The following is a 21,259-nucleotide window of genomic DNA, read 5'->3' as shown; positions in this document are numbered from 1 at the left end:
ACTACGACACCGGTGACGTTGAAAAAAGTAGGCAAAACCCATTGGCTGCCGAAAACATGTGACCTCTAATTTAAAAGAACAGCGACGCCCAGCTTCGCGTCATTCTGAGCTTGCAATTCACCGAGGACGGAGGTTTCCGTCCAGCTAGCTAGGGCTTAGATTCTGGGTAGGCAGGGACAGGCTAGGATAGGAAGGAGAAGACAACCAACAGCTCTTGTAAGAGCTAAATTCCAGGGAGAAGCTTGTCAGTGTAACGTGGCACTGACGGGCTCAATCGCCGCAACCCAGCTTTCCCAGGATCCTGAATGGAATACACTGTCAGTGTATTCCCGTATACCCGATATATACCCCGATACCCGTTCCAACGGTGTGCCCCCCCACCTTCACCCCAGAAATACCCTGCAAGTCCCCTAGCAATAGAATTGGGGCTATATACACCCACAATTTTTACTACTGGTATACAGTGCCATTGTCTGACTGGGAATTCAAAGAATATATTGGGAATACAAATACCCTCATTTCTTGCTACTGCCATATAGTGCCAGTTTCTGACTGGTAATTCAAAGAATATATTGGGGTTACGTGCACCCACAATTTTTACTACTGGTATACAGTGCCATTGTCTGACTGGGAATTCAAAGAATATATTGGGAATACAAATACCCTCATTTCTTGCTACTGCCATATAGTGCCAGTGTCTGACTGGGAATTCAAAGAATATATTGGGGTTACGTGCACCCACAATTTTTACTACTGGTATACAGTGCCATTGTCTGACTGGGAATTCAAAGAGTATATTGGGAATACAAATACCCTCATTTCTTGCTACTGCCATATAGTGCCAGTTTCTGACTGGGAATTCAAAGAATATATTGGGGTTACGTGCACCCACAATTTTTACTACTGGTATACAGTGCCATTGTCTGACTGGGAATTCAAAGAGTATATTGGGAATACAAATACCCTCATTTCTTGCTACTGCCATATAGTGCCAGTTTCTGACTGGGAATTCAAAGAATATATTGGGGTTACGTGCACCCACAATTTTTACTACTGGTATACAGTGCCATTGTCTGACTGGGAATTCAAAGAGTATATTGGGAATACAAATACCCTCATTTCTTGCTACTGCCATATAGTGCCAGTTTCTGACTGGGAATTCAAAGAATATATTGGGGTTACGTGCACCCACAATTTTTACTACTGGTATACAGTGCCATTGTCTGACTGGGAATTCAAAGAATATATTGGGGTTATAAATACCCTCATTTCTTGCTACTGCCATATAGTGCCAGTTTCTGACTGGGAATTCAAAGAATATATTGGGGTTACGTGCACCCACAATTTTTACTACTGGTATACAGTGCCATTGTCTGACTGGGAATTCAAAGAATATATTGGGGTTATAAATACCCTCATTTCTTGCTACTGCCATATAGTGCCAGTTTCTGACTGGTAATTCAAAGAATATATTGGGGTTACGTGCACCCACAATTTTTACTACTGGTATACAGTGCCATTGTCTGACTGGGAATTCAAAGAGTATATTGGGAATACAAATACCCTCATTTCTTGCTACTGCCATATAGTGCCAGTGTCTGACTGGGAATTCAAAGAATATATTGGGGTTACGTGCACCCACAATTTTTACTACTGGTATACAGTGCCATTGTCTGACTGGGAATTCAAAGAGTATATTGGGAATACAAATACCCTCATTTCTTGCTACTGCCATATAGTGCCAGTTTCTGACTGGGAATTCAAAGAATATATTGGGGTTACGTGCACCCACAATTTTTACTACTGGTATACAGTGCCATTGTCTGACTGGGAATTCAAAGAGTATATTGGGAATACAAATACCCTCATTTCTTGCTACTGCCATATAGTGCCAGTGTCTGACTGGGAATTCAAAGAATATATTGGGGTTACGTGCACCCACAATTTTTACTACTGGTATACAGTGCCAATTTCTAACTAGGAATTCAAAATGCGCAAGGCTCCCGGAAAGGGACGTGGACGAGGCCGTGGGCGAGGTCGGGGGAATGGTTCTGGGGAGCAAGGTAGCAGTGAAGCCACAGGGCGTCCCGTGCCTACTCCTGTGGGGCAAGGCAGCAAGCATTGCGCCACTCCACAGTGCCAGGGTTGCTTGCCACATTAACTAAACTGCAGGGTACAAACCTTAGTAGGCCCGAGAACCAGGAACAGGTCTTGCAATGGCTGTCAGAGAACGCTTACAGCACATTGTCCAGCAGCCAGTCAGACTCTGCCTCCTCTCCTCCTATTACCCAACAGTCTTGTCTTCCTTCCTCCCAAAATTCCGAAGCTTTACAGAACAATAACCCAAACTGTCCCTGCTCCCCAGAGCTGTTCTCCGCTCCTTTCATTGTCCCTCAACCTGCCTCTCCACGTCACGATTCCACGAACCTAACAGAGGAGCATCTGTATCCAGATGCTCAAACACTAGAGTCTCCTCCATCTCCGTTCGATTTGGTGGTGGATGACCAGCAACCCACCCTCATCGACGATGATGTGACGCAGTTGCCGTCAGGGCATCCAGTTGACCGGCGCATTGTGCGGGAGGAGGAGATGAGACAGGAGTTGGAAGAGGAAGTGGTGGATGATGAGGACACTGACCCGACCTGGACAGGGGGGATGTCAAGCGGGGGAAAGTAGTGTGGATGTTGAGGCCAGGTGCAGCACCAAAAAGGGTAGCTAGAGGCAGAGGCAGAGGTCAGCAGCTTAGGCGAAGCCAGGCCACACCCGGAATCTCCCAAGATGTTCCAGTTCGTACCCAGCCCCGAAAAACTCCACCTCGAGGGCACGTTTCTCGAAGGTGTGGAGTTTTTTCAAGGAATGCGCCGAGGACAGATATAGTGTTGTCTGCACAATTTGCCTCTCGAAATTGATTAGGGGGCTCTGAGAAGAGCAACCTGTCCACCACTTCAATGCGCCGTCATTTGGAATCCAAGCACTGGAATCAGTGGCAGGCAGCAACGGCAGGACAAAGGCCGACTGCCGTTCACGCCACTGCCACTGCCTCTGCCTCTGCCTCTGCCACTGCCACTGCTGACTGTGCTGGCGATGCACTCCAGAGGACGAGCCAGGACACCACTTCATCTGCCTCCGCCACTTTGTTGACTTCTACCTCATCCTCCCCTGGTCCTGTCTTATCTCCTTCTCCTGCACCATCAAAGGCACCATCAGGCGTTTCTTTACAACAACCCACCATCTCTCAGACATTGGAGCGGCGGCAGAATACACTGCTAACCACCCACACAGCGCAAGCCTTGAACGCCAACATCGCTAAACTGCTGGCCCAGGAGATGTTGGCGTTCCGGCTTGTTGAAACTCCCGCCTTCCTGGACCTGATGGCAACTGCGGCACCTCGCTATGCCGTCCCTAGCCGTCACTACTTCTCCCGGTGTGCCGTCCCCAGCCTTGCACCAGCACGTGTCACTCAAACATCAGGCGGGCCCTTAGTTCCGCGCTTTGCACAAAGGTCCACTTGACCACGACGACGCGTGGACAAGTGCATGCGGACAGGGACGCTACATTTCACTGACGGCACACTGGGTGAATGTAGTTGAGGCTGGGGACTGCTTCCCAAACTGGCCCGGTGTACCTCGTCTCCCCGCCTAACATTCCTGGCAGGGGACACGAGAAGAACACCCCCCTCCTCCTCCTCCTCCTCTACCGCCTCCTCCTCCGCCACCGCCTCCTCCTCCGCCACCCGCCTCCTCCTCCGCTGTTAGATTGACCCCAGCTACGAAGTTGGAAACGTTGCAGCACTGGCGTTGGTAGACGTCAGCAGGCTGTGCTGAAGCTGATCAGCTTGGGGGGACAGACAGCACACTGCCTCCGAGGTGAGGGATGCCCTCCTCGATGAGACGGCAATATGGTTTGAGCCGCTGCACCTGGGCCCAGGCATGGTCGTTTGTGATAACGGCCGGGAACCTGGTAGCAGCTCTGGAGCTTGCCGGACTCCAACATGTTCCATGCCTGGCCCACGTCTTCAACCTAGTGGTGCAACGTTTCCTAAAGAGCTACCCCAATGTTCCAGAGCTACTGGTGAAAGTGCGGCGCATGTGCGCCCACTTTCGCAAGTCGACAGTAGCCGCTGCTAGCTTAAAATCTCTCCAGCAACGCCTGCATGTGCCACAACACCGGCTTTTGTGCGACGTCCCCACACGCTGGAACTCAACGTTTCAGATGTTGAATAGAGTGGTTGAGCAGCAGAGACCTTTGATGGAATACCAGCTACAAAACCCTAGGGTGCCACAAAGTCAGCTGCCTCAGTTTCACATCCATGAGTGGCCATGGATGAGAGACCTTTGTGACATCCTACGGGTCTTTGAGGAGTCCACAAGGAGGGTGAGCTCTGAGGATGCGATGGTGAGCCTTACAATCCCGCTCTTGTGTGTTCTGAGAGAATCCCTGATTGACATCAGGGATAACTCAGATCACACAGAGGAGTTAGGGATAGCATCCGATCCGTCACAGCTGGAGAGTAGGTCCACACATCTGTCCGCTTCACTGCGTTTAATGGAGGAGGAGGAGGAGGAGGAGGAGGAAGAAGAGTTGTCCGATGATGTGATGGTGATACAGGAGGCTTCCGGGCAACTTCGAATCGTCCCATTGTTGCAGCGCGGATGGGTAGACATGGAGGATGAGGAGGAAATGGAGATTGAACTTTCCGGTGGGGCCAGAGGAGTCATGCCAACTAACACTGTGGCAGACATGGCTGAGTTCATGTTGGGGTGCTTTACAACCGACAAGCGTATTGTCAAAATCATGGAGGACAACCAGTACTGGATCTTTGCTATCCTTGACCCCCGGTATAAAAACAACATCTCGTCTTTTATTCCGGTAGAGGGGAGGGCCAATCGCATCAATGCTTGCCACAGGCAATTGGTGCAGAATATGATGGAGATGTTTCCAGCATGTGACGTTGGCGGCAGGGAGGGCAGTTCCTCCAGTAGGCAACCAAGTTCTCACCGGTCCACACAAACGAGGGGCACACTGTCTAAGGTCTGGGACACCTTGATGGCACCCCCTCGCCAAAGTGCCGCCACGGAGGGTCCTAGTGTCACCAGGCGTGAGAAGTATAGGCGCATGTTGCGGGAATACCTTTCCGACCACAGCCCTGTCCTCTCCGACCCCTCTGCGCCCTACACGTATTGGGTGTCGAAGTTGGACCTGTGGCTTGAACTTGCCCTATATGCCTTGGAGGTGCTGTCCTGTCCTGCCGCCAGCGTCCTATCTGAGAGGGTGTTCAGTGCAGCCGGTGGCATCATCACTGACAAGCGCACCCGTCTGTCAGCTGAGAGTGCCGACCGGCTCACTTTGATAAAAATGAACCACCACTGGGTAGAGCCGTCATTTTTGTGCCCACCTGTGTAAAGCACCCCAACATGAAACTCCATGTCTGTACTCAACCTCTCCAATTCCTCCGCATCCTCATACTCATCCACCATAAGCGTTGCACAATTCTGCTAATACTAGGCTCCCTCCACCCTGATTTCCCCCAACTCTGCTGGTTAGAGGCTCCCTCCACCATGAATTTGCCCAAACTGGGCTGTTTAGAGGCTCCCTCCACCATGAATTGGTCCAAACTGGGTTTTTTAGAGGCTCCCTCCACCATGAATTTGCCCAAACTGGGCTGTTTAGAGGCTCCCTCCACCATGAATTGGTCCAAACTGGGCTGGTTAGAGGCTCCCTCCACCATGAATTTCCCAAAACTTGGCTGTTTAGAGGCTCCCTCCACCATGAATTTGCCCAAACTGGGCTGTTTAGAGGCTCCCTCCACCATTAATTGGTCCAAACTGGGCTGGTTAGAGGCTCCCTCCACCATGAATTTGCCCAAACTGGGGTGGTTAGAGGCTCCCTCCACCATTAATTGGTCCAAACTGGGCTGGTTAGAGGCTCCCTCCACCATGAATTTCCCAAAACTTGGCTGTTTAGAGGCTCCCTCCACCATTAATTGGTCCAAACTGGGCTGGTTAGAGGCTCCCTCCACCATGAATTTGCCCAAACTGGGCTGTTTAGAGGCTCCCTCCACCATTAATTGGTCCAAACTGGGCTGGTTAGAGGCTCCCTCCACCATGAATTTGCCCAAACTGGGCTGTTTAGAGGCTCCCTCCACCATGAATTGGTCCAAACTGGGGTGGTTAGAGGCTCCCTCCACCATGAATTGGTCCAAACTGGGGTGGTTAGAGGCTCCCTCCACCATTAATTGGTCCAAACTGGGCTGGTTAGAGGCTCCCTCCACCATGAATTTGCCCAAACTGGGGTGGTTAGAGGCTCCCTCCACCATTAATTGGTCCAAACTGGGCTGGTTAGAGGCTCCCTCCACAATTAATTGGTCCAAACTGGGCTAATTAGAGGCTCCCTCCACCATGAATTGGTCCAAACTGGGTTTTTTAGAGGCTCCCTCCACCATGAATTTGCCCAAACTGGGCTGTTTAGAGGCTCCCTCCACCATGAATTGGTCCAAACTGGGCTGGTTAGAGGCTCCCTCCACCATGAATTTCCCAAAACTTGGCTGTTTAGAGGCTCCCTCCACCATTAATTGGTCCAAACTGGGCTGGTTAGAGGCTCCCTCCACCATTAATTGGTCCAATCTGGGCTGGTTAGAGGCTCCCTCCACCATTAATTGGTCCAAACTGGGCTGGTTAGAGGCTCCCTCCACCATGAATTTCCCAAAACTTGGCTGTTTAGAGGCTCCCTCCACCATTAATTGGTCCAAACTGGGCTGGTTAGAGGCTCCCTCCACCATGAATTTGCCCAAACTGGGCTGTTTAGAGGCTCCCTCCACCATGAATTGGTCCAAACTGGGTTTTTTAGAGGCTCCCTCCACCATTAATTGGTCCAAACTGGGCTGGTTAGAGGCTCCCTCCACAATTAATTGGTCCAAACTGGGCTAATTAGAGGCTCCCTCCACCATGAATTGGTCCAAACTGGGTTTTTTAGAGGCTCCCTCCACCATGAATTTGCCCAAACTGGGCTGTTTAGAGGCTCCCTCCACCATGAATTGGTCCAAACTGGGCTGGTTAGAGGCTCCCTCCACCATGAATTGGTCCAAACTGGGGTGGTTAGAGGCTCCCTCCACCATTAATTGGTCCAAACTGGGCTGGTTAGAGGCTCCCTCCACCATTAATTGGTCCAAACTGGGCTGGTTAGAGGCTCCCTCCACCATGAATTTGCCCAAACTGGGGTGGTTAGAGGCTCCCTCCACCATTAATTGGTCCAAACTGGGCTGGTTAGAGGCTCCCTCCACAATTAATTGGTCCAAACTGGGCTAATTAGAGGCTCCCTCCACCATGAATTGGTCCAAACTGGGTTTTTTAGAGGCTCCCTCCACCATGAATTTGCCCAAACTGGGCTGTTTAGAGGCTCCCTCCACCATGAATTGGTCCAAACTGGGCTGGTTAGAGGCTCCCTCCACCATGAATTTCCCAAAACTTGGCTGTTTAGAGGCTCCCTCCACCATGAATTTGCCCAAACTGGGCTGTTTAGAGGCTCCCTCCACCATTAATTGGTCCAAACTGGGCTGGTTAGAGGCTCCCTCCACCATGAATTTGCCCAAACTGGGGTGGTTAGAGGCTCCCTCCACCATTAATTGGTCCAAACTGGGCTGGTTAGAGGCTCCCTCCACCATGAATTTCCCAAAACTTGGCTGTTTAGAGGCTCCCTCCACCATTAATTGGTCCAAACTGGGCTGGTTAGAGGCTCCCTCCACCATGAATTTGCCCAAACTGGGCTGTTTAGAGGCTCCCTCCACCATTAATTGGTCCAAACTGGGCTGGTTAGAGGCTCCCTCCACCATGAATTTGCCCAAACTGGGCTGTTTAGAGGCTCCCTCCACCATGAATTGGTCCAAACTGGGGTGGTTAGAGGCTCCCTCCACCATGAATTGGTCCAAACTGGGGTGGTTAGAGGCTCCCTCCACCATTAATTGGTCCAAACTGGGCTGGTTAGAGGCTCCCTCCACAATTAATTGGTCCAAACTGGGCTAATTAGAGGCTCCCTCCACCATGAATTGGTCCAAACTGGGTTTTTTAGAGGCTCCCTCCACCATTAATTGGTCCAAACTGGGCTGGTTAGAGGCTCCCTCCACAATTAATTGGTCCAAACTGGGCTAATTAGAGGCTCCCTCCACCATGAATTGGTCCAAACTGGGTTTTTTAGAGGCTCCCTCCACCATGAATTTGCCCAAACTGGGCTGTTTAGAGGCTCCCTCCACCATTAATTGGTCCAAACTTGGCTGTTTAGAGGCTCCCTCCACCATGAATTTGCCCAAACTGGGCTGTTTAGAGGCTCCCTCCACCATTAATTGGTCCAAACTGGGCTGGTTAGAGGCTCCCTCCACCATGAATTTGCCCAAACTGGGGTGGTTAGAGGCTCCCTCCACCATTAATTGGTCCAAACTGGGCTGGTTAGAGGCTCCCTCCACCATTAATTGGTCCAAACTGGGCTGGTTAGAGGCTCCCTCCACCATGAATTTGCCCAAACTGGGCTGTTTAGAGGCTCCCTCCACCATGAATTGGTCCAAACTGGGCTGGTTAGAGGCTCCCTCCACCATGAATTTCCCAAAACTTGGCTGTTTAGAGGCTCCCTCCACCATTAATTGGTCCAAACTGGGCTGGTTAGAGGCTCCCTCCACCATGAATTGGTCCAAACTGGGGTTTTTAGAGGCTCCCTCCACCATGAATTGGTCCAAACTGGGGTTTTTAGAGTCTCCCTCCACCATGAATTGGTCCAAACTGGGGTTTTTAGAGTCTCCCTCCACCATGAATTGGTCCAAACTGGGGTTTTTAGAGGCTCCCTCCACCATGAATTTGCCCAAACTCTGCTGGTTAGAGGCTCAATCCACCCTGATTTTCAAAACAAATGTTGGTGCCAACCTCAACTTACTACAAGGGCCAAATTCACTGCTGGTGACAAGCTCTCCTCACTGCAAGTGCCAAATACACATGTTTCAAGGTGTTTTCCTACTGTCAGAGAGGTGGTATTGAGTGTGTAAAGTGTGTAGTTGTTAGGCTGTGATGTTGGGGTAATAGAGGGTCTTTGGTGTGTTAGATGCCCCCAGACATGCTTCCCCTGCTGTCCCAGTGTCATTCCAGAGGTGTTGGCATCATTTCCTGGGGTGTCATAGTGGACTTGGTGACCCTCCAGACACGGATTTGGGTTTCCCCCTTAACGAGTATCTGTTCCCCATAGACTATAATGGGGTTCGAAACCCGTTCGAACACACGAACATTGAGCGGCTGTTCGAATCGAATTTCGAACCTCGAACATTTTAGTGTTCGCTCATCTCTAGTAGTTATATTCTTGTACATAGGAGCAGTATTATAGTAGTTATATTCTTGTACATAGGAGCAGTATTATAGTAGTTATATTCTTGTACATAGGAGTAGTATTATAGTAGTTATATTCTTGTACATAGGAGTAGTATTATAGTAGTTATATTCTTGTACATAGGAGTAGTATTATAGTAGTTATATTCTTGTACATAGGAGCAGTATTATAGTAGTTATATTCTTGTACATAGGAGTAGTATTATAGTAGTTATATTCTTGTACATAGGAGTAGTATTATAGTAGTTATATTCTTGTACATAGGAGGTAGTATTATAGTAGTTATAGAGTAAATCTAAATAATTCACTTGCAGTTATAATATATTTCAGCAGATGTGTGATATATGTAGAGATAACATACCTCCTCTTACGCTTGAATATTAAATATGATGTAATGGCAATAGTTGTTATTATTATTCCTATACCGAATGATATCCCAAGCCCAATTCCGGTCCCACTTCTGTTTGCTGAAATAAGAAAACAATACATTTTATTATAATTTTTTGCACTATTAGTTATAAGAATAGGAACTGTGAAGTTTTCTAATAATCTTTTCTTATCAGGGATATGTATCTAGTGGACACATCCAGTTGCTGATATATTTTGGTTCAGTATCTTTTCCAGGAGATACCTTGAAGGGGTCTCACTCTGTGGAGTCTTTACACCTGACACAATGCTTTGGTACGATATAGGGGAAATGTCATGTCCCTGATTTCCCAAAAAGACATATTCTCCAACTACTTAAGCTCCTCTGTATGGATACATGTTCAAATGATGGAAATTATTTACTCAGACCCACATGTGCACTCAGGGTACTAGGTAGATACCCATGATAGGTTCATACAACCATACAGCTTACTATGTTACACCCACATGCACACAGGGTACTACCGTGTTTCCCCGAAAATAGGACGTACCCCGAAAGTAAGGCATGGCAGACATTTTGCTGCCTTGCCTAATATAAGGCGCTCCCCCGAAAGTAAGACGTAGTGAATAGAAATGAATGGAAGTAGCCGGCACTCGGGGGGTTAATTGGCACGCTGGGCGCTTCCATTCATTTCTATGGGAACATGTGTGGGCACCGACCAGAGGCATTAGCGCTGGATGTCTGCTGACACCAGCAGACACCAGGTGGCTATGGCGGCCGCCCGACTCCTAGGTGGCCGGCATAGTTAAACACCCGGTATGCCGGCCACCCGGGAGTCGGGCGGCCGCCATAGCCACCTGGTGTCTGCTGGTGTCAGTAGACATCCAGCGCTAATGCCTCCAGTCGGTGCCCACACCGACCGTGGGCATTAACCCTTCATGCTCCAGGGCCGACGTCACGTTGGCATGACAGCCGGGAGCCTTGTAAAGGCTCCCCGGCCTGTCTGCAGTGCTTTTCTTTTGCAGGCTGCTCTATGCAGCCTGCAAAAGAAATGACGATTTTTTTGCAATGCAATGCAATTGCAAAGGTCTGATCACTAATGCATTGCACTGCATTAGTGATCAGACCTTTGCAAATGCAATGCAAAAAATCGTCATTTCTTTTGAAGGCAGGTTGCCTGTCTGTAATGTATTACAGGGGGTTAATAAATGCAAAATAAATAAATAAATAAATTTTTTAAAAAATAAATAAATATATATATATATATATATATATATATATATATATATATATATATATATATATTAAAAATTCAAATCAACCCATTTCCCTAGAACACATATAAAAGTATGTAAATACTGTGAAACACATACCGTACATGTTAGGTATCCCTGTGTCCAAAATCGCCTGCTCTAAAAATCTATAAAAATATTTTTATACTGTACAGTATTTAATAAATGTTAATTTTTATAATTAGCAATATATGTGAATTCTTCTTTGAAAAAATTAAGACACCCCCTGAAAATAAGACATGGTGCATCTTTGGGAGCAAAAATTAATATAAGACACTGTCTTATTTCCGGGGAAACAGGGTAGGTACATCCCCATGATAGGTTAATACAATCCCACATCTTACTATCTTTCACCCACGTGCACTCAGGGTACTAGTTTGATACTCTTTATAGATTTCTACAATATTTTAGTATTAGATAACCTATTTATTGACAGTTTCCAAACATGAATAGACCCACGCTGTCTTGTTGTCTACTATGATGTAATGTTTTTTACCGTTTTCACAGTATGTCCCGGGAGTGATGGATTTGGAGGCGCCACTGATGGGATTTTGAGCAGTGCAGGTATACGGGGTCTGTGGGTCTGTCACATTCACAGTGTTACGAGTTACATTCATGCCACCGCAGATCCAAGTGATGGTCACGTCAGATCCACTTCCCGTGCAGTTGAGGGTCATCTGACAAAGCTCGTGACTGTGGACGTTAAGCTCAATCTTGAGATCATCGACTGATAATTTCCCTGCAGATGATAAAAATGGACACGTCAGTAAGGACGATACACTTTATGTGACGTTACTTACATGTCCCCCATGTCTTATACACAAGGGACCAGGAAGCTGAGATATGATGTGCTGTTTCATAGGGATCTTGTACCATGTAGTCTGTGGCACGGGGAGATGAGCATGGCTGAGCAGAGTGCCCCCATAGTCAGTGTTAGAAGGCCCTATAATAAGCCATATGCTTCGCAATGCTTCTAACCACACAGCCATAGAATGGATTTATACACTTCATGCTGCAGCTTCCACTAGGGGGCATTCACTGTATATAGATTTATATATGGATGCAAAAAACACACTGATTAGAAAAAAAAAACATAAAAAATTTCACCCAAAAATGGCAGATTGCTGCAAAAGTTGGCATACAGCTATGTCTCAGGCAGATATGTAAAATATTAGAGGAGTAGTTTGCCTAGACCAAGGGTCTCACCACAAGGGGGTGTCAGAGAGCTTGATCTATAATAAGGCTCTCAGAGGCTACATTTGGGGAGTGTACCTCATAATGAGAGATTGTCTCCTACTGGATATGTCTACACACTGAAAGACATTTTTCAAGTTGATAGACCTTAATAAGGGGCACATCACTGGACTATGAGAAGCAGAACGGCCATATCAACACATTGTCCATCCTCTATGCCATTCTGGCCTAGCTGTTAGGAGGTGCTGGGAGTTGTGGTTACATGACAGCCAAATAGGCTCCACACAGTAGAGAGGATTGTTTGATCCATTGACCAACATGAGCAGCTCCCACAACTTCCTTGTCCACCATCCAGACTCAGGTGGCCCCTTCATTACACCCCCTGTCTCTGCTTGCACCATTTGATAGCATGGTGTCCAATACATGTCCCGCCATTGGCAACCAGCCAGTTGCCTGGTGGTGTCGAGAACAAGAAACCTGGTCTGCTATAGACTGGCACCATTTTGTCCTTAATGAAGAATACTGGTTGTGTTGGGGTCCAACAACCTATATACCTCCATGCCTACCCATATCCCATCTTGTATTCCCCTTGTCCACTTCCATATATCATCATCCATATCACAACACTTCAGTCTTCAGTCTTGGTGTGGGCCAAGGTCCTTCTAGTGGTGGCAGCTTTTGAAGACAACATACCAAGTCTACCAGGATTTCCTTGCCAATTTTGGCAAACTCTTGGACAATCCAAGACAAGGGAATCCTTAGATCTCTTTCCTAGTTTCTTAACAATAGAGAATAGACAACTAACTGGATCCTCCCTAAAGACACAATCACGAGCAGGGAGTGTGTAAAGATATTTGTTATGTAATGAAATCAGAAGACTTTCTTCTCAGTCATCGATCACGAGTCTTGACAGCTGCATCTGGTTCCTCAGTACTGAAAAACATGACCGCTATGGCTTCCTCTTCTGTGAAAGGACAGATGAGTTTAACCCTATACTGCCTGCAGCTCTACAACGTAATTCCTCATCATTCTGACCTATGTGAAAGCCAAACTGTAGACATCTTCACATCTTTACGTTCCTGATAACTCTGTCCATGTGGCTACATCCATTAATCCTCCAGTCACATAACTAGGGTGAAGAGATGGATGGTAGGTTCACCCATCCATAACAACATGGACTACAGGTAAGCCACTAGTCATATACCTCATAGATGGATGGTAGGTTCACCTGCCCATAACAAGATGGACTACCGGTAACCTACTAGTCATATACTCATATACGTAATGGGCTACCTTTTCTTTGCAGCAGTCACCTCATTTACATCACATACAGGATCCCAATACTTTTGGCCAAGTCCTTTGTTTGGGACAACATGATATACCGAACTTAGACTCATTGAAATAAGTAGTCCCTGTCTTATACTACTGTCCTTCTGTATATTATGTCGTGGCTGTCTAGGATAGCGGTTTACACCGTAGTTATTACTAAAACACACATCAAGGTTACAAAAAGTCATCACCATTATGGTGGCAACTATGTCCAGGGTGAAAAGAGGGAGACAGGAGTCACATGAATGGAAAAGACCATTGCCGGTAAGAAGGTAGGCGTGACCTGTCCTGATTGCCGCTAAGGAGGGTGGGGCATAAGCTCATTGGCTCATGTACGGTGGGGTGGGGTTTATGCATTTGGCTGTGCATTACTATGGCTGTTGATGAAGATATCCTGTCCTGTCCATTAGCGGCCATATTGATGGCGTTCCTGACAGTCTGGCTGGGCTATGAGGAGCACCCCACTTGACAGTAGTCGTCCATAGCCCTGTACTTTCAGAGGGGGCGTTTGTACTGCCCAGCCATGATGCTAAACTGTGAAGCACCCCCCCCAGTACTAGTGTATGGACAGTCCTGTCAGGGGGTTGGGGCGTTCCTCACAACCCAGCTAGACTGTCAGGAATGCCCTTCTGACAGTGGGCTCAGTTCGTTGCCATTATAACGGCACCAATATCTCTTCCCCTGGGACACATAACGGGAAACCCAACCATGTGCTGAATTCAGGACACTGTCAGCTTTCTAGCGTATATAAAACCGCATCTGCCTGAGGACATGGACATGTCCTCTTTAAGCCTCATTTTCTAGGGTCTCCTATATGACCCCATGATGAGATGAGGGGTACACTATGGCTGGCACTGTATGAGATGAGGGGTACACAATGGCTGGCACAGTATGAGATGAGGGGTACACTATGGCTGGCACAGTATAAGATGAAGGGTACAATATGGCTGGCACTGTATGAGATGAGGGGAACAATATGGCTGGCACTGTATGAGATGAGGGATACAGTATGGCTGGCACTGTATGAGATGAGAGGTACACTATGGCTGGCACTGTATGAGATGAGGGGTACACTATGGCTGGCACTGTATGAGATGAGGGGTACACTATGGTTGGCACTGTATGAGATGAGGGGTACACTATGGTTGGCACTGTATGAGATAAGGAGTACACTATGGTTGGCACTGTATGAGATGAGGGGTACACTATGGCTGGCACAGTATGAGATGAGGGGTACACTATGGCTGGCACTGTATGAGATGAGAGGTACAGTATGGCTGGCACTGTATGAGATGAGGGGTACACTATGGCTGGCACAGTATGAGATGAGGGGTACCCTATGGCTGGCACTGTATGAGATGAGGGGTACGCTATGGCACTGTATGAGATGAGGGGTACACTATGGCACGCACTGTATGAGATGAGGGGTACGCTATGGCTGGCATTGCATGAGATGAGGGGTACGCTATGGCTGGCACTGTATGAGATGAGAGGTACGCTATGGCTGGCACTGTATGAGATGAGGGGTACACTATGGCTGGCATTGCATGAGATGAGGGGTACGCTATGGCTGGCACTGTATGAGATGAGAGGTACGCTATGGCTGGCACTGTATGAGATGAGGGGTACACTATGCTGGCACTGTATGAGATGAGGGGTACACTATGACTGGCACTGTATGAGATGAGGGGTACGCTATGCTGTCACTGTATGAGATTAAGGGTACACTATGGCTGACACAGTATGAGATGAGGGGTACACTATGGCTGGCACTGTATGAGATGAGGGGTACACTATGGCTGGCACTGTATGAGATGAGAGGTACACTATGGCTGGCACTGTATGAGATGAGGGGTACACTATGGCTGGCACTGTATGAGATGAGAGGTACACTATGGCTGGCACTGTATGAGATGAGGGGTACACTATGGTTGGAACTGTATGAGATGAGGGGTACGCTATGGCACTGTATGAGATGAGGGGTACACTATGGTTGGAACTGTATGAGATGAGGGGTACGCTATGGCACTGTATGAGATGAGGGGTACACTATGGCTGGCACTGTATGAGATGAAGGGTACACTATGGCTGGCACAGTATGAGATGAAGGGTACGCTATGGCTGGCACTGTATGAGGTGAAGGGTACGCTATGCTGGCACTGTATGAGATGAGGGGTACACTATGCTGGAACTGTATGAGATGAGGGGTACACTATGGCTGGCACTGTATGAGATGAGGAGTACACTATGGCTGGCACTGTATGAGATGAGGGGTACACTATGGTTGGAACTGTATGAGATGAGGGGTACGCTATGGCACTGTATGAGATGAGGGGTACACTATGGCTGGCACAGTATGAGATGAGGGGTACGCTATGGCTGCAACTGTATGAGGTGAAGGGTACACTATGCTGGCACTGTATGAGATGAGGGGTACGCTATGGCTGGCACTGTATGAGGTGAAGGGTACGCTATGGCACTGTATGAGATGAGGGGTACACTATGGTTGGAACTGTATGAGATGAGGGGTACGCTATGGCTGGCATTGCATGAGATGAGGGGTACGCTATGGCTGGCACTGTATGAGATGAGAGGTACGCTATGGCTGGCACTGTATGAGATGAGGGGTACACTATGGCTGGCATTGCATGAGATGAGGGGTACGCTATGGCTGGCACTGTATGAGATGAGAGGTACGCTATGCTGTCACTGTATGAGATTAAGGGTACACTATGGCTGACACAGTATGAGATGAGGGGTACACTATGGCTGGCACTGTATGAGATGAGGGGTACACTATGGCTGGCACTGTATGAGATGAGAGGTACACTATGGCTGGCACTGTATGAGATGAGGGGTACACTATGGCTGGCACTGTATGAGATGAGAGGTACACTATGGCTGGCACTGTATGAGATGAGGGGTACACTATGGTTGGAACTGTATGAGATGAGGGGTACGCTATGGCACTGTATGAGATGAGGGGTACACTATGGTTGGAACTGTATGAGATGAGGGGTACGCTATGGCACTGTATGAGATGAGGGGTACACTATGGCTGGCACTGTATGAGATGAAGGGTACACTATGGCTGGCACAGTATGAGATGAAGGGTACGCTATGGCTGGCACTGTATGAGGTGAAGGGTACGCTATGCTGGCACTGTATGAGATGAGGGGTACACTATGCTGGAACTGTATGAGATGAGGGGTACACTATGGCTGGCACTGTATGAGATGAGGAGTACACTATGGCTGGCACTGTATGAGATGAGGGGTACACTATGGCTGGAACTGTATGAGATGAGGGGTACGCTATGGCACTGTATGAGATGAGGGGTACACTATGGTTGGAACTGTATGAGATGAGGGGTACGCTATGGCACTGTATGAGATGAGGGGTACACTATGGCTGGCACAGTATGAGATGAGGGGTACGCTATGGCTGCAACTGCATGAGGTGAAGGGTACACTATGCTGGCACTGTATGAGATGAGGGGTACGCTATGGCTGGCACTGTATGAGGTGAAGGGTACGCTATGGCACTGTATGAGATGAGGGGTACACTATGGTTGGAACTGTATGAGATGAGAGGTACACTATGGCTGGCACTGTATGAGATGAGGGGTACACTATGGCTGGCACTGTATGAGATGAGAGGTACACTATGGCTGGCACTGTATGAGATGAGGGGTACACTATGGTTGGAACTGTATGAGATGAGGGGTACGCTATGGCACTGTATGAGATGAGGGGTACACTATGGTTGGAACTGTATGAGATGAGGGGTACGCTATGGCACTGTATGAGATGAGGGGTACACTATGGCTGGCACTGTATGAGATGAAGGGTACACTATGGCTGGCACAGTATGAGATGAAGGGTACGCTATGGCTGGCACTGTATGAGGTGAAGGGTACGCTATGCTGGCACTGTATGAGATGAGGGGTACACTATGCTGGAACTGTATGAGATGAGGGGTACACTATGGCTGGCACTGTATGAGATGAGGAGTACACTATGGCTGGCACTGTATGAGATGAGGGGTACACTATGGCTGGAACTGTATGAGATGAGGGGTACGCTATGGCACTGTATGAGATGAGGGGTACACTATGGTTGGAACTGTATGAGATGAGGGGTACGCTATGGCACTGTATGAGATGAGGGGTACACTATGGCTGGCACAGTATGAGATGAGGGGTACGCTATGGCTGCAACTGTATGAGGTGAAGGGTACACTATGCTGGCACTGTATGAGATGAGGGGTACGCTATGGCTGGCACTGTATGAGATGAGGGGTACACTATGGTTGGAACTGTATGAGATGAGGGGTACGCTATGGCTGGCATTGCATGAGATGAGGGGTACGCTATGGCTGGCACTGTATGAGATGAGAGGTACGCTATGGCTGGCACTGTATGAGATGAGGGGTACACTATGGCTGGCATTGCATGAGATGAGGGGTACGCTATGGCTGGCACTGTATGAGATGAGAGGTACGTTATGGCTGGCACTGTATGAGATGAGGGGTACACTATGCTGGCACTGTATGAGATGAGGGGTACACTATGACTGGCACTGTATGAGATGAGGGGTACGCTATGCTGTCACTGTATGAGATTAAGGGTACACTATGGCTGACACAGTATGAGATGAGGGGTACACTATGGCTGGCACTGTATGAGATGAGGGGTACACTATGGCTGGCACTGTATGAGATGAGAGGTACACTATGGCTGGCACTGTATGAGATGAGGGGTACACTATGGCTGGCACTGTATGAGATGAGAGGTACACTATGGCTGGCACTGTATGAGATGAGGGGTACACTATGGTTGGAACTGTATGAGATGAGGGGTACGCTATGGCACTGTATGAGATGAGGGGTACACTATGGTTGGAACTGTATGAGATGAGGGGTACGCTATGGCACTGTATGAGATGAGGGGTACACTATGGCTGGCACTGTATGAGATGAAGGGTACACTATGGCTGGCACAGTATGAGATGAGGGGTACGCTATGGCTGGCACTGTATGAGGTGAAGGGTACGCTATGCTGGCACTGTATGAGATGAGGGGTACACTATGCTGGCACTGTATGAGATGAGGGGTACACTATGGCTGGCACTGTATGAGATGAGGAGTACACTATGGCTGGCACTGTATGAGATGAGGGGTACACTATGGCTGGCACTGTATGAGATGAGGGGTACGCTATGGCACTGTATGAGATGAGGGGTACACTATGGTTGGAACTGTATGAGATGAGGGGTACGCTATGGCACTGTATGAGATGAGGGGTACACTATGGCTGGCACAGTATGAGATGAGGGGTACGCTATGGCTGCAACTGTATGAGGTGAAGGGTACACTATGCTGGCACTGTATGAGATGAGGGGTACGCTATGGCTGGCACTGTATGAGGTGAAGGGTACGCTATGGCACTGTATGAGATGAGGGGTACACTATGGTTGGAACTGTATGAGATGAGGGGTACGCTATGGCACTGTATGAGATGAAGGGTACACTATGGCTGGCACAGTATGAGATGAGGGGTACGCTATGGCTGGCACTGTATGAGGTGAAGGGTACACTATGCTGGCACTGTATGAGATGAGGGGTACGCTATGGCTGGCACTGTATGAGGTGAAGGGTACGCTATGGCACTGTATGAGATGAGGGGTACACTATGGTTGGAACTGTATGAGATGAGGGGTACGCTATGGCACTGTATGAGATGAGGGGTACACTATGGCTGGCACTGTATGAGATGAAGGGTACACTATGGCTGGCACAGTATGAGATGAGGGGTACGCTATGGCTGGCACTGTATGAGGTGAAGGGTACACTATGCTGGCACTGTATGAGATGAGGGGTACGCTATGGCTGGCACTGTATGAGGTGAAGGGTACATTATGCTGGCACTGTATGAGATAAGGGGTACGCTATGGCTGGCACTGTATGAGATGAGGGGTACACTATGCTGGCACTGTATGAGATGAGGGGTACGCTATGGCTGGCACTGTATGAGATGAGGGGTACACTATGGCTGGCACAGTATGAGATGAGGGGTACACTATGGCTGGCACTGTATGAGATGAGGGGTACACTATGGCTGGCACTGTATGAGATGAAGGGTACACTATGGCTGGCATTGTATGAGATGAGGGGTACACTATGGCTGGCACTGTATGAGATGAAGGGTACACTATGGCTGGCACTGTATGAAATGAAGGGTACGCTATGCTGGCACTGTATGAGATGAGGGGTACACTATGGCTGGCACTGTATGAAATGAAGGGTACACTATGGCTGGCACTGTATGAAATGAAGGGTACGCTATGCTGGCACTGTATGAGATGAGGGATACACTATGGCTGGCAGTGTATGAGATGAGGGGTACGCTATGGCTGGCACTGTATGAGATGAGGGGTACACTATGGCTGGCACTGTATGAGATGAGGGGTACACTATGGCTGGCACTGTATGAGATGAGGGGTACACTATGGCTGGAACTGTATGAGATGAGGGGTACACTATGGCTGGAACTGTATGAGATGAGGGGTACCCTATGGCTGGCACTGTATGAGATGAGGGGTACGCTATGGCACTGTATGAGATGAGGGGTACGCTATGGCACTGTATGAGATGAGGGGTACACTATGGCTGGCACTGTATGAGATGAGGGGTACACTATGGCTGGCACTGTATGAGATGAGGGGTACACTATGGCTGGCACTGTATGAGATGAGGGGTATGCTATGGCTGGCACTGTATGAGATGAGTAGTACACTATGGCTGGCACTGTATGAGATGAGGGGTACGCTATGGCTGGCACTGTATAAGATGAGGGGTACACTATGCTGGCACTGTATGAGATGAGGGGTACACTATGGCTGGCACAGTATGAGATGAGGGGTACACTATGGCTGGCACTGTATGAGATGAGGGGTACACAATGGCTGGCATTGTATGAGATGAGGGGTACACTATGGCTGGCACTGTATGAGATGAGGGGTACACTATGGCTGGCACTGTATGAGATGAGGGGTACACTATGGCTGGCACTGTATGAAATGAAGGGTACGCTATGCTGGCAGTGTATGAGATGAGGGATACACTATGGCTGGCAGTGTATGAGATGAGGGGTACGCTATGGCTGGCACTGTATGAGATGAGGGGTACACTATGGCTTGCACTGTATGAGATGAGGGGTACACTATGGCCGGTACTGTATGAGATGAAGGGTACACTATGGCCAGCACTGTATGAGAAGAAGGGTACGCTATGGCTGGCACTGTATGAGATGAGGGGTACGCTATGGCTGGCACTGTATGAGATGAGGGGTACGCTATGGCTGGCATTGTATGAGATGAGGGGTACAGTATGGCTGCCACTGTATGAGATGAGGGGTACACTACGGCTGGTACTGTATGAGATGAGGGGTACACTATGGCTGGCACTGTATGAGATGAGGGGTACGCTACGGCTGGCACTGTATGAGATGAGGGGTACACTATGGCTGGCACTGTATGAGATGAGGGGTACGCTATGGCTGGCACAGTATGAGATGAGGGGTACCCTATGGCACGCACTGTATGAGATGAAGGGTACACTATGGCTGGCACAGTATGAGATGAGGGGTACACTATGGCTGGCACTGTATGAGATGAGGAGTACACTATGGCTGGCACTGTATGAAATGAAGGGTACGC

The 21,259-nt window shown here is 48.5% G+C and overlaps 1 protein-coding gene across 1 annotated transcript in view; it reads right to left on the bottom strand.

Annotated features, from left to right (window-relative positions):
* Window positions 1–21,259, bottom strand: part of LOC142214632 (SLAM family member 5-like) — a 54,503-nt gene that overhangs the window by 3,999 nt on the left and 29,245 nt on the right. Inside the window, exons 3-4 of the mRNA XM_075283570.1 lie at window positions 11,515–11,757; window positions 9,721–9,826 (exon numbers count right to left, since the gene is read on the bottom strand). Coding sequence (XP_075139671.1) covers window positions 9,721–9,826; window positions 11,515–11,757 — 349 coding nt within the window. The remainder of the gene's footprint in view (window positions 1–9,720; window positions 9,827–11,514; window positions 11,758–21,259) is intronic.

Source organism: Leptodactylus fuscus, chromosome 7, assembly GCF_031893055.1.
Source record: "Leptodactylus fuscus isolate aLepFus1 chromosome 7, aLepFus1.hap2, whole genome shotgun sequence".
Lineage (NCBI taxonomy): Eukaryota > Metazoa > Chordata > Amphibia > Anura > Leptodactylidae > Leptodactylus > Leptodactylus fuscus.
Note: the sequence above shows the minus strand (reverse complement) of the source record. Positions and strands in the feature narration are given on the sequence as shown.